A 12,423-nucleotide genomic window follows, 5' to 3' on the forward strand; every position below is an offset into this window, starting at 1 on the left:
ATAAGAATTTAGATCGGCGGAGGTTGCTGAGCAACCCTACCGGGCCCAATGAGTCTCTTAAGTTGGAATTGCCGGGGGCTTAGGAACCTCCGATCAGTTAATGCCTTGAAAGAGGTGGTATGTAGAGAAGATCCCAATATTGTCTTCTTAATGGAGACAAAATCAAATGATGATTGGATGATTATGGTTCGGGATAAATGTGGTTTCAAACATGGTTTTTTTGTTGCTAGTAATGGTTCCAATGGTGGATTGGCAATGTTATGGAAGGAAAATGTGAAGTTGGATATCCAAACTTATTCTATGTCCCATATTGATGCTTGGGTGGATGGAGGAGCTAGAGTGGGATGGTGGCACTTAACGGGGTTTTATGGGCATCCGGAAATCGGGAAGAGGCCAAAATCATGGGCTAAGCTAAAGCATTTAAGTACTACTTCTTCTTTACCGTGGTTAGTCATTGGGGATTTTAATGAGCTTAGGGGGATGTCTGAGAAGGAGGGTGGAAGTAACAGATAGAGGTAGCAGATGGCAAATTTTGTTGAAGCGATTAATTGGTGTGGTCTCAGAGACATTGGATTTATTGGTCCAAAATTTACATGGTTGTATGAAAGGAATGATGGATCTCAAATTAGAGAACATTTTGATCGAGCCCTGGCTACAACTTATTGGGTGAATTTATTCCCAATGGCATGTCTACACTATTTAACTTCCTCAGCTTCAGATCATTCTCCTTTGGTACTACGTTTTGTGAGGAAGACAAATGTCAAAAAAGGAAAAAATCCATTTAGATTTGAATCTATGTGGCTTAAGGAACCACGGTGTGAGGAGGTGGTTATGGATGCATGGACCGAGGGCTTAGCTTCTCCAACTAACTTTCCATTGAATGCTTGTCTGAATGTTTGCAGTTCTAGGCTGGATGCTTGGAACAAGATGGAGTTTGGGCATGTGGGTAAGAAGATAGCTGAGTTACAAAAACACTTGGAGTGGCTTGAATTGCAACCGAGTTCTCCAAGTAATATCCAAGATATGAGAAAAATCAGAGTTGAACTCAACTGTTGGCATGAGAAGGAAGACACTATGTGGCATCAACGGTCTAGAATTAATTGGTTTCATTCTGGAGATAGGAATACTGGGTTTTTTCATGCCAAAGCATCATCAAGGCAAAAGAAAAACCAAATGGATGGGTTGTTGGATGCATAGGGTGTATGGCAGGAGGATGAAGAGATAATGGGTGGGATAGTGTTGGACTATTATACAGATCTGTTCACTTCCAGTAATCCAACAACTTTTGATGAGATATTAGAAGCAGTGTAGCCTAGAGTCACTTCCAGTATGAACCAGAAGCTTACAATGGAGTTTACTGCAGATGAAGTTCATTTGGCTTTGAAGCAAATGTACCTTCTGAAGGCGCCTGGGCTAGACGGTATGCCTCCTCTATTTTTCCAACATTTTTGGCCTAAAATTGGAGATGTAGTTAATGCACTATTCTTGATTTTCTTAATTTGGGTCTTGTCCTGCCTAATTTTAATGAAACCCATATTGTTCTTATTCCAAAAGTTAAGGAACCAAAGACAGTGATTGATTATAGGCCTATAAGTTTGTGTAATGTGGTGTTTAAAATTGTTTCAAAAGCTATTGCAAATAGAATGAAGATACTTCTTCCTTCCATTATTAGTGTTACCCAAAGTGCTTTTATCATGGAAGGTTAATTACTGATAATGTTTTAGTCGCTTTTGAAGCAATGCACCATATTAACCAAAAAAAGTGAGGAAAGATGGGTAATATGGCTGTGAAACTGGATATGAGTAAGGCCTATGATAGGGTGGAATGACTCTGGTTGGATAAAATTATGAATAGGTTGGGGTTTGATGAGAAATGGAGGAAGTTAGTCATGCAGTGCGTCACAACAGTTACTTATTCAGTGAGGATAAATGGGAAACCAAAAGGGCATATTATCCCAACGAGGGGTATATGTTAGGGTGATCCTTTATCATCATACCTTTTCCTTTTATGTGTTGAAGGTTTGTCTTCTCTAATTAAGAAGGCTGTGGATGATGGTGTGATGGAAGGGTTAGTAATATGCCGGGGGGGGCCCTAGACTTTCTCATTTATTTTTTGTTGATGATAGTCTCATTTTTTGTAAGGCTTCAATTGCAGAATGTACCTCCTTGTAGAGAATTCTCACTGTTTATGAAGAAGCTTCTGGACAGCAGCTGAACCTTACAAAAACCTCTTTATTTTTTAGTAGCAATACTCCAGCTGACATTCAACAGGAGATAAAGAGTAAGTTTGGGGCACAGGTGATTAGATAGCATGAGAAGTATTTAGGCCTTCCATCTCTAGTTGGTAAAAATAAGAGGAATTATTTTAATGCTATTAAAGAGAAGCTTAGCAAGAAATTAGCGGGGTGGAAGCAGAAAATGCTATCTAAAGCTGGAAAGGAAATGCTAATAAAAGCTGTAGCTCAAGCTATTCCCATGTACACAATGGGGTGTTTCAAAATTCCAGATTCTCTTTGTGATGACATGACTAGTATGATTCGGAATTTCTGGTGGGGTTAGATATGGGATGAAAGGAAGATGGCATGGCTCAGTTGGGATAAGTTATGTGACTCAAAGGAAGATGGTGGTTTGGGTTTTCGTCAACTACAGCAATTTAATTTGGCTCTTCTAGCCAAACAGGGTGGAGACTTCAAACTCAGCATGAATCACTAGTATATCGTGTTTATAAGGCGAAGTATTTCCCAAACACTGATTTTATCCATGCCTCACTCGGCACTCATCCATCCTACACATGGAGAAGTTTAATGGTTGCTCAACATTTGGTGAAAAAAGGGATTAGGTGGAATGTGGGTAATGTTGACTCAATTTGGGTGTGGGGTGATAAGTGGCTTCCATCTCCTTCCACTTTCAAAATCACTTCTCCAAGGCTATTTCTACAAGCTGATACAAGGGTTAGTGAGCTTATATCCCATGATGTGGCTGCTTGGAAAACTCAGATTATTGATGCTATTTTCTTTCCCCAAGAAGCAGAGTTAATCAAAAGTATCCCACTAAGTTCACGACTTCTTGAAGATACAACTGTGTGGGCTGCTACTTCTAATGGTTTATTTACTGTTCGAAGTGCGTACAGGTTGGCAATGGAGGAGTCTCGATTAAGCAACAGAGGTTCTAGTTCGGACCCCAGCAAAACTTGTAGATTCTAGAAGCAGTTATGGAGTTTGTAGGTTCCCCACAAGGTGCGTCACTTCGCCTGGAGAGCATGCAAAGGCATATTACCTACAAAGGAGAATCTTTTCAAGAGGGGAATCCAGCTAAATGTTTGCTGTGAGGAGTGCAAGGAGGACGTTGAGTTCGTGGGTCACCTCTTATGGTCATGTAGCCGAGTGAAGGAAGTGTGGCAATGCACAAAGCTAAAGTTTCAATTTGATCAGACCCGAGTCAAATCATTCCACAACTTGTTGTGGCAAGTTTTGATGATAGACTCATCTATGGAAGAGGACGGTGAACTGGTGGTGATTGTAGCATGGGCGTTGTGGTCTAACCGTAATGAGGTTCGGCATGGTGGAAGAAAGAAGAGTGCTGTGGCTCTGTTCCAGTGGTCTCGTCAATACTTGCAAGAGTTTCAAGAAGCATCTCAGATGGTTCCTAGTACAGTAATGCCTCGGGTTGCTGGGTGGTCTCCTTCGCCAAGTATGAGATATAAAGTGAACGTCGATGGTGCGGTATTCTCGGCCCAAAAATGTGCTGGTGTGGGAGTGATGATTAGAGATTCGAATGGGCAAGTAATTGCAACTCTGAGTAGAAAGGTGAACGCTCCTTTGGGTGCCTTAGAAGTGGAGGCTAAGGCGTTTAAAGTGGGGTTGGAGTTTGCACGAGATGTGGGCATTCATGAGTTCATTCTTGAAGGAGATTCGTTGGTGGTCTATAATGCACTACGTGGTTCCTCTACACCACCATCTATGATAGCACCTATGATACGGGGTATTTTGATGTCTTGTGGGCCTTTAGATAGGATTGATTTTTCTCATGTGAAAAGGCAAGGTAATAGACCTGCACACCTGTTAGCAAAGCACGCTTTAGGCTGTGCGGATTATTTGACTTGGATGGAAGAGACACCTTGCTTCCTAGAGCAAGCTCTTCTCCATGATGTACACTTTATTTGATTTTCTTAATGAAAGTTGCAGTCTTCCCATAAAAAAAAAAAAAAAAAAAAATCTTAATAGAAACTGTATAAAAAATATGCTCATTAGTTTAGAAAAAAATAACAGCAAAAATCTAAAAAATTTAATTTGTATGAAAAGCTAACAAAAACAAAATCTAATTTTGATTCTAATTGAATTTATCTAAACTTTGGTTTAAAAAGCAAATATATATATATATATATATATTTTTTTTATTAGTTAGTAATGGACCATACATAGTCATAATATATTACATGCATCGTACATAGTCATGGTATATTACATAAATGATTTATAAACTTGAATTATTTTAATTATATATAAAAAGCTCATAAATATAAGATAATTAAAAAATTATGTTTTCAATGGTTTATTTAAATCAGACTCCTCATTTTTACACTAAATTAACTCATTTGACACAAAATTAAAAAACTTAGATTAGATGGGTCACATAGTGCAAAATTAAAATTCTAATTGAAATCTAATTTTACATTGAATTAACTCACTTATCACAAAAATTTAAAAACTTAAATTAGATGGGACTTGTGACGCAAAATTTGACTCTAATTGAATTCCAATTTGAAATCTAATTAAATTTTCTCTCACCTTTACCTATTAATATATATATATATATATATTACACATTTCAATATTTTTTTGATAAACCCTTCAATTGGAACATTATTTTACACAATTCAATTGAAAGATATATTCATGACAATTTGACCACCTTTTGACAACCAAATTTTACTAAATTGGTCCTACTCTTTTTCTTCACATAAAATTCAAAATTTTGGCTATGTTTCTTCATCCAATGCTTATAAATGGCTCAAAACCATGTTCTGTAATAAATTCAGATGATTCATAGTAGCTCAAGCTTAAAGAACACGCTTTCCTTTGCCGAAGTCTTTAGCCAATGGCAATGTCGTCCTCCACTGATGTCTTTTGGCCAGAAATGATGCTATCCTTTGTTAATGTTATTCAGTTATGCACGACGTATTCTTTACCAATACATTTTATGGTCGTTGTTGCTTTTGTAGCCAGCCAACCACTAGCATAATCTTCCTTTACCTATTGTTTGTGTTTCATCATATTTGTGCTCTCCTTGATTATACATTCTTTCCAAATTGAAGTTATGTTATGTTAGAGATTCGATTTATAGGACTAAAGTTGGGTAAGAATATTTTTTTTCTTTCCTCTCTGAAGGAGCTTATCCTCTCATCTTGGGTGAGTTAGTTTCTTCTACTTTAGGGTAGGGGTTATCTTCCTCTATCACAACTTGAGTGGTGTGGGGAAAGTTTGTTTCCACTAATTCTGCTGCTCATAACATTAGTGGACAAGAGCTCTCTTAGCGATTTTACCAAACATATACAGGGAGTGTCCTCTCAAGTCCATCAATGGATTCTGATTTTATTGAAAGGCTTTAAAGTATCAACTTGACAGAGGAGGAAGGTGAAGTTATAAAGGTTTGATTAGGAAATCATGCTAAGATACTGGAGGAGTGTTATTTAAGCTTAATGGGTTGATTTCTTACGATGAAACCAATTAATATGTGGGTTGCCAAAAATCTACTAAGGTTCGTGTGGAAACTTGGCCATGACCTAAAGATTACGGTTGTTGGTGAAAGGTTATTGCAATTCAAGTTCTCTATGGAGAGCCAATTGAATTGGGTCCTAAACAATGGTCTGTGGAGTTTCGACAACCACTTACTACTATTGAAACGATGGGAGAGAGGAATGACGGTGTTTACCGATTTCAAATATGTACCAATCTGGTCCTTGTTTGGGAACTACCTTTTGATCTCATCAATGAAGATATAGGGAAAGATGTAGGTGGGGGCATTGGGAGAGTCTTGGAAGTGGACTGCAAGGCAATTGTTGTTGACCAAGCTCGCTTCCTTCGGATTCAAGTAGAATTGCCCTTGGATAAGCCAATACAGAGGGGAGCTCCAATGCTTAGCTTGGAGGGAGTTAAGGTACAGATAGCTTTCCAATATGAATGATTAGTAGGGCTGTGCTTTAACTATGGCAAGCTCAGACATGAAGCAAGGGATTGCCTGCACCTGATATCGGCTAAAACAAGTGAAAAGATATATAGGGAGTGGCTCAGGGACGATACTAGCGATCAAACGATCAAGACAGGGGACTGACGCACACACCACGGTAACATGGTAAGAGCTTATCAAACGTTAGTCTTGCCAACTTGGAGACTGTTACAGACAGAGAGAAACGGTAGGCATTAATTACGGAATTAGACCCTGAGATTGATTTTTTGAGTAAAGAACAATCCCTCCATCAATGCACAATGCAAACCGATATCCCTGAAATCATGCAACCTGATATTCTAGGGATGAAATTAACTTCAGTGTCAATTACGTTTATGGATAAGGAAGGGGGAGATAATACCACAAACTCAAGTGATGAAACCCTAGCGGCTACAATTAAAAATATGTCGCATGCCTCTCCATGTGATACCAAAAACAAGTCCCCACCTGCGATACGCAAGTGGAAAAAGAAAGAGCGATGTGAAAACACCGAAATGGGATTGATATAGACATGGAGTTAGATTGATGGAGACAAACCAATTGGGCAGAAAAGATAGAGATGGGTTAGCAAGGATGATGGTAATACAAGGGGAAGAAAACAAACCAAGGCACAGACAAACAACTCACCATGCACAATGGTGGCAGCTGACAGTCAACCTCGCCGAACACAATGAATGCCTTAAGCTGGAACTATAGGGGGCTTGGGAACCTCCATACTGGCGTAGTCCTCTCTCACTTGGTGAGGGAAAAAGCTCCCAAAGTTTTGTTTCTGATGGAGACAAAGTGAACAGTGGACAAGATTAAAAAAATTCAAACAGACTTAAGTTATGATAATATGGTTGTTGTTCCCTACATTCATATGGGCAGGCGGTTTAGCCATGCTTTGGAAGGAAGAGATCACTCTACATATTCAGACTTACTCCCAAAATCACATTAATACTCGTATCATGACTGACCCAAACAATCCCTAGAAACTTACGGGTTTCTATAGAAGACCAGAAGAACATTGCAGGCATGAATCGTGGAATTATCTAAAACATCTATACACTTGAGACTCACTGCTGTGGGTATGCTTGGGAGACTTCAATGAAATTCTAAATTTAGCAAAGAAGCAAGACCGGCTCCTAAAATCCCATCGACTTATGGAGGCCTTTCATAGTACATTGCTGCACTGTGGACTTATTGATCTGGGGTATCAGGGTAATATATTTACATGGCGCAATGGACGGCTAGGGGATGCTTTTGTTCAAGAGCAGTTGGATAGGGCATATGCTACACTAGATTGGAGAGAAAGGTTCCCACAGGCAGTGGTGAGCTATTTGTAGGTATCATATTCGAACCACGACCTAATTTTTCTAACCCTCCATGGTATTACAGGAAACACAAGGAAAAAGAAAATCCCCAAGAGGTTTGAGGAAAAATGGGCGACACATCCCGAATGTGAAACCATTATCCGAGAAGTGTGGAGTATAGAACCACCTGAGGGCAGCCCTATGTTTTGACTATTCTAAAAAATTAGAGCTTGCCGTATGGCCTTGGTAGCTTGGAGTCGGAATATGGGAAACACTAGAACACGGATTGTGAAGAAGTAACAACAACTCTAGACCCTTACAGCATAGAATGAACTAGCAAACTTGGAGTTAATACAAAGAGCGAGGGATGATATCAATGCTCTCTTGTTTCAAGAAGAAGTAGCTTGGAGGCAACACTCCCGATCCATTTGGCTGCCAGTTGGTGATAAGAACACTAAATTCTTTCATCAGAGGGCTAGCCAACGCCAGCGTAAAAATAATATTGATAGATTTATGGATGAAGTTGAGCGATGGTGTACATCGGATGTTGAAAAGGAGAGAGTGGCTGAAAGTTGTTTTCAAAGACTTTTCACTACTACAAACCCTAATCAGATGGACATCATTCTTGACAAAGTGGACCAGGTTGTCACACCAGACATGAATCACACACTCCTCTTGCCATACTCACCAAATAAGGTCAAACAAGCCCTATTCCAAATGCACCCATCAAAATCACTAGGTTCAGATGGTATGTCTCCGTTCTTTTTTCAAAAATACTGGAATATTGTGGGTGATGATATTATAGAAGCAGTGTTGTCAGTCTTATCATCATCAGGTCACATGTTGAACAAGATGAATTACACCCATATTGTCCTCATCCCCAAAATAAATGAGCCAAAAAATGTGGTAGATTATAGGGTGATTAGTCTTGCTAATGTGGTTTCGAGGATTGTCTCCAAAGTTTTGGCCAATCGGCTAAAACTAATCTTGCCCAATGTAATTTCTGAGTCACAAAGTGCTTTTGTGCCTAATTGGTTAATTATTGATAATACTACTGTAGCTTTTGAGATATTAAATAGGATGAGGAACAAAAGAACGGGAAAAACGGGGCAAATGGCCATTAAATTGGATATTAGCAAAGCCTATGACCATGTGGAGTGGGGCTTCCTCAGGAGTATTATGCTCAATTTGGGTATTGATGAACAATGGATTTGGTTGGCAATGGAAATAGTGTGTACATCTTCCTATTTGATGCTTATAAATGGCGAACCTAGAGGGCACATTACTCCATCCCAGGGTATCAAACAGGGGGACCTACTGCCTCCATACTTATTCCTGTTATGTGCTGAAGGCCTATCTTCCTTAATCTGCCATGTAGTTGCTTCCCAAAACCTCCATGGAATATTGTCTTGTACAAATAGGGTGTGTATATCACACCTCCTTTTTGACAGATGATAGTTTCATTTTTTGCCGGGCCACCGAGGAGGAATGTCAACATCTCCTTGAATTACTAAGCAAGTATGAGCAAGCATCAGGCCAAGCAATCAATAGGACGAAGACGACATTGTTCTTTAGAACCAAAACTAGAGGTCAAAATGGCAAATACAGGGAATGGTGGGGTAAAGGATTATGGAAAATTGTGAAAAATATTTGGGTCTTCCAATGGTGGGTGGAAAGGCAAAGACCAACACCTTTAAAGACCTTGGGGAAAAAATCACAAGGAGAGTTATGGGATGGAATGAGAAATATATTTCTAAAGCAGGTAGAGAAATCCTAATCAAAATGGTTGCTCAAGCAATCCCCATATATACTATGGGAATATTCAAAATCCCTAAGGCCCTATGTGATACCAATCAAAACAGTTGCTCAAGCAATCCCCACATATACTATGGAAATATTCAAAATCCCTAAGGCCCCATGTGATACCATAAATTCTACATTAGCAAAATATTGGTGGGGAAAAACAAAGGATGGGAAGAAAATCCATTGGATTAATTGGAAGAAATTATGCACTCCAAAGAAAAAGGGTGGCATGGGTTTCTGGGACATCCAAGCTTTTAACTTAGCTTTATTGGCTAAACAAGCATGGCAGTTGATCCAAGATACACATTACTTGTTCTATAGTGTGTACAAATCAAGATATTTTCCAACCTACACTTTCATGGAGGCAGTCCTTGGTAACAATCCATTTTAAGTGTGGCGGAGTTTACTGGTAGCAAGAGACCTTATTCAGGAGGGTTCAATCTAGTGGGTGGGTGATGGAAGAAGCATTGAAGTCTCAACCGACAAGTGGCTCTCGCTTAAGCCGGTATTCATTGGATAGCCTCAACCAAACCTGATGGTAAGTGAATTAATGGATGCAAACTCTCGGCAGTGGAATAGGGAGAAACTTTTTGATCTATTTGCATATCGTACTCGGATGGATATAATGGCCATTCCATTATCACGAATTGCAGGCAGAGACAAGTTGAGGTGGAATGAGAATCGGGGAAAAAAATTCAGAGTGAAATAATCTTATCAAGTAGCACTAAGGTTAAAGCAACAATCCCATGTTGAGCATTCCACTGTTGCATTGGATAGGCCTATTTGTAACAAACTATGGTCCCTAAATGTCCCACCCAAAGTTAAAACTTTTATCTAGCGAGCTTGTTCAAACATTTTGCCAACCCATGACAATCTACATAGGAGGAAGATGCAAGTGGAGCCAAGATGTGGATTCTGCTGCCAAAGATCAAAAAAAGCTGAGCATGTGTTATGGACATGCCCTTTTGCCAGAAACGTATAGGCCTTATGTAGAGGGAAAATCCAAAAATGCTCTAATGCAGCCATAAACTTCTTCTCTTTATTTCGGCTAATGGTGGATAGACTATCTAGTAATGAATTGGAGAAGTGGGCTACGGTGAGTTGGGCACTCTGGACTGCGAGAAACAAATTTTATTTGGAGAAGATTCAGTGGCACCCCAAACGAATCCTTGGCGAGGCACTTGGTTACCTACTGGAGTACCAGGTTACCTACTGGAGAAACAAAGATTGTGTGCTTCACAGAGATGTGCTAGTGCTATTTTCTTTAGCAGATACATGTAATTGGTTTTGCTTGGTCTGGTGTCACACAACCAAGCTAGCTGTACTTTGTTATAGTCGTTTTCATCAATAAAGTTATTTCTATCTTCTACCTCAAAAAAAGAAAAAAGAAAAAAAAAAGGAAATTGGATTTATGAGTTAATTAGGTAGTGGTCCAAGAGGCCTAATTATATTGTAAAGTCTATGTCTACCTAAGCCTAACTCCTACTCCCTATGCATAATATGCTTAGGGTTTATTGTAAACAAAAATTGATAATATAGTGAAGATGTAGCTGTCAAGAGCTTTCCTCCATGAACGTAGGTTGTTTGGTCGAACCATGTAATCTTCATGTTCTCTCTCTTCTCTCTATACTCTCTCTTTATGTTTTTATATATGGTATCAGAGTTACAGTTTTTGTCCTAACAAAATGTTCAAGAGTATTTATTGTATTTCTTGGCATTCTTTTGCTACCTTCGTCTTTTCTACTTGTGAGAGATCGCGTCTCTGGCCCCTCTTATTTTCTTGTTGGGCCAAACCTACATAAACAGATGGAGTGACATTTATGTCTCTTAAAATGGTGGTTCTACTAATAATATTTTTCCCCTAAATTGAAGGCTTTACAATAGAGTTGCTACTTATTTTATTACATGAGAAAATAAGAAACCATAATTGAAATAAAATAATTTGTGAATGGTAGGAGGGGAGAGCAAACAAAAGGTTGAAAATCTTGATGTTTCCTTAATCTTCCAGTAACAGCTATTAGGGTCAACTTCAAAAAATCATATCTCACTCATTTCTTATATAAATTGGGCCTTTCTTAATCTCAAATCAAAGCCCCAAATGTCTTTTTTTTTTTTTTTTTTTTTTTTTTTTAATAAAAAAAAATCTCACTTAAAACTTCAAAGTGATATGAGAGATATTCACAAAAGAGTAATGCTACAGGAACAATTCCTTTTTACAAGTTATTAATGTTGCGAATTCTTACTGGTTCTCGTTTGAACCCACTATTGGCATAACTTTTTTACTTCTCAATAATCATTCATCACATTAGCTGTTTGTAATTTTTTTTTGTAAAATGATTGGTGGCTTTAACATTTTCCTTCATAAAATAGTGAGTGAAGGGCATTTCCTGGAAATGATTATGAGCACAATCAACATTAATAGTCCTCAAAATTAACTCCATTTTAGCATTAATAGGCTTTAGTTAACTCTATTTCAGAATTAATAGGACTCAAATAATGACGTAAGTATCCCAATTAAAAAGATGATTGTACAAATTAGTCATGGATCAGTAATGTTTGACCATTTAAATAATCAAGTGTATGCAATCTTAAAATTAATTTTAGTCCAAACCAATAGGATCATGACAAGTCACTGAATTCAAATTGAATCCTCATTGGAAAGTTCAGAATCATTTTTAGTTCAGAATCATTATCAAGACAAGTACTTGTGGGTGACTTCATTCACTTTATTTCGCTGCCAACGTATGGTCACCAGCCTTATGAGAACAAGTAGTACGAGCGAAAGGGGGTAAACACTTGCAAATGTGAAATGAAGAACATACACAAAGAGAGAAGAGTCTCTATCCATGGGTGGTCAGATCGAGACCTAGAATCAACACACTCAAGTTACAATTTGTCTTTTTCTATCACGTGTGGTCATTTTAGACAACTTTCCAATAGAAAATTACTTTGTTTAGGTGAATGTTGGGAAAACACTATTTTAGACTTTATACTTTGAAGATACAATTAATTTGGTTCATATATTTTAATAATAGTTAATTTGGTCCATATATTTTAATTTGATCTTTGTTATTTTCAACTTGTAGTCAATTTAGTCTATACCG

At 38.3% G+C, this 12,423-nt stretch overlaps 1 protein-coding gene across 1 annotated transcript; it reads left to right on the forward strand.

Annotated features, from left to right (window-relative positions):
- The first annotated feature begins 522 nt into the window (after positions 1 to 522).
- On the forward strand, positions 523 to 1,197 carry LOC112025828 (uncharacterized). Its single transcript, XM_024058514.1, has one exon. It carries the CDS (start codon positions 523 to 525, stop codon positions 1,195 to 1,197), a length of 675 nt encoding a protein of 224 aa, XP_023914282.1.
- Positions 1,198 to 12,423: the final 11,226 nt, after the last annotated feature.

The sequence above is a fragment of the Quercus suber genome, unplaced genomic scaffold (genome assembly GCF_002906115.3).
Source record: "Quercus suber isolate HL8 unplaced genomic scaffold, Cork oak 2.0 scaffold_69, whole genome shotgun sequence".
In the NCBI taxonomy this organism is placed as follows: domain Eukaryota; kingdom Viridiplantae; phylum Streptophyta; class Magnoliopsida; order Fagales; family Fagaceae; genus Quercus; species Quercus suber.

Excerpts from the sequence above, each read along its gene's own strand:
- LOC112025828 (XM_024058514.1), top strand. The coding sequence starts at position 523 with ATGGCAAATTTTGTTGAAGCGATTAATTGGTGTGGTCTCAGAGACATT.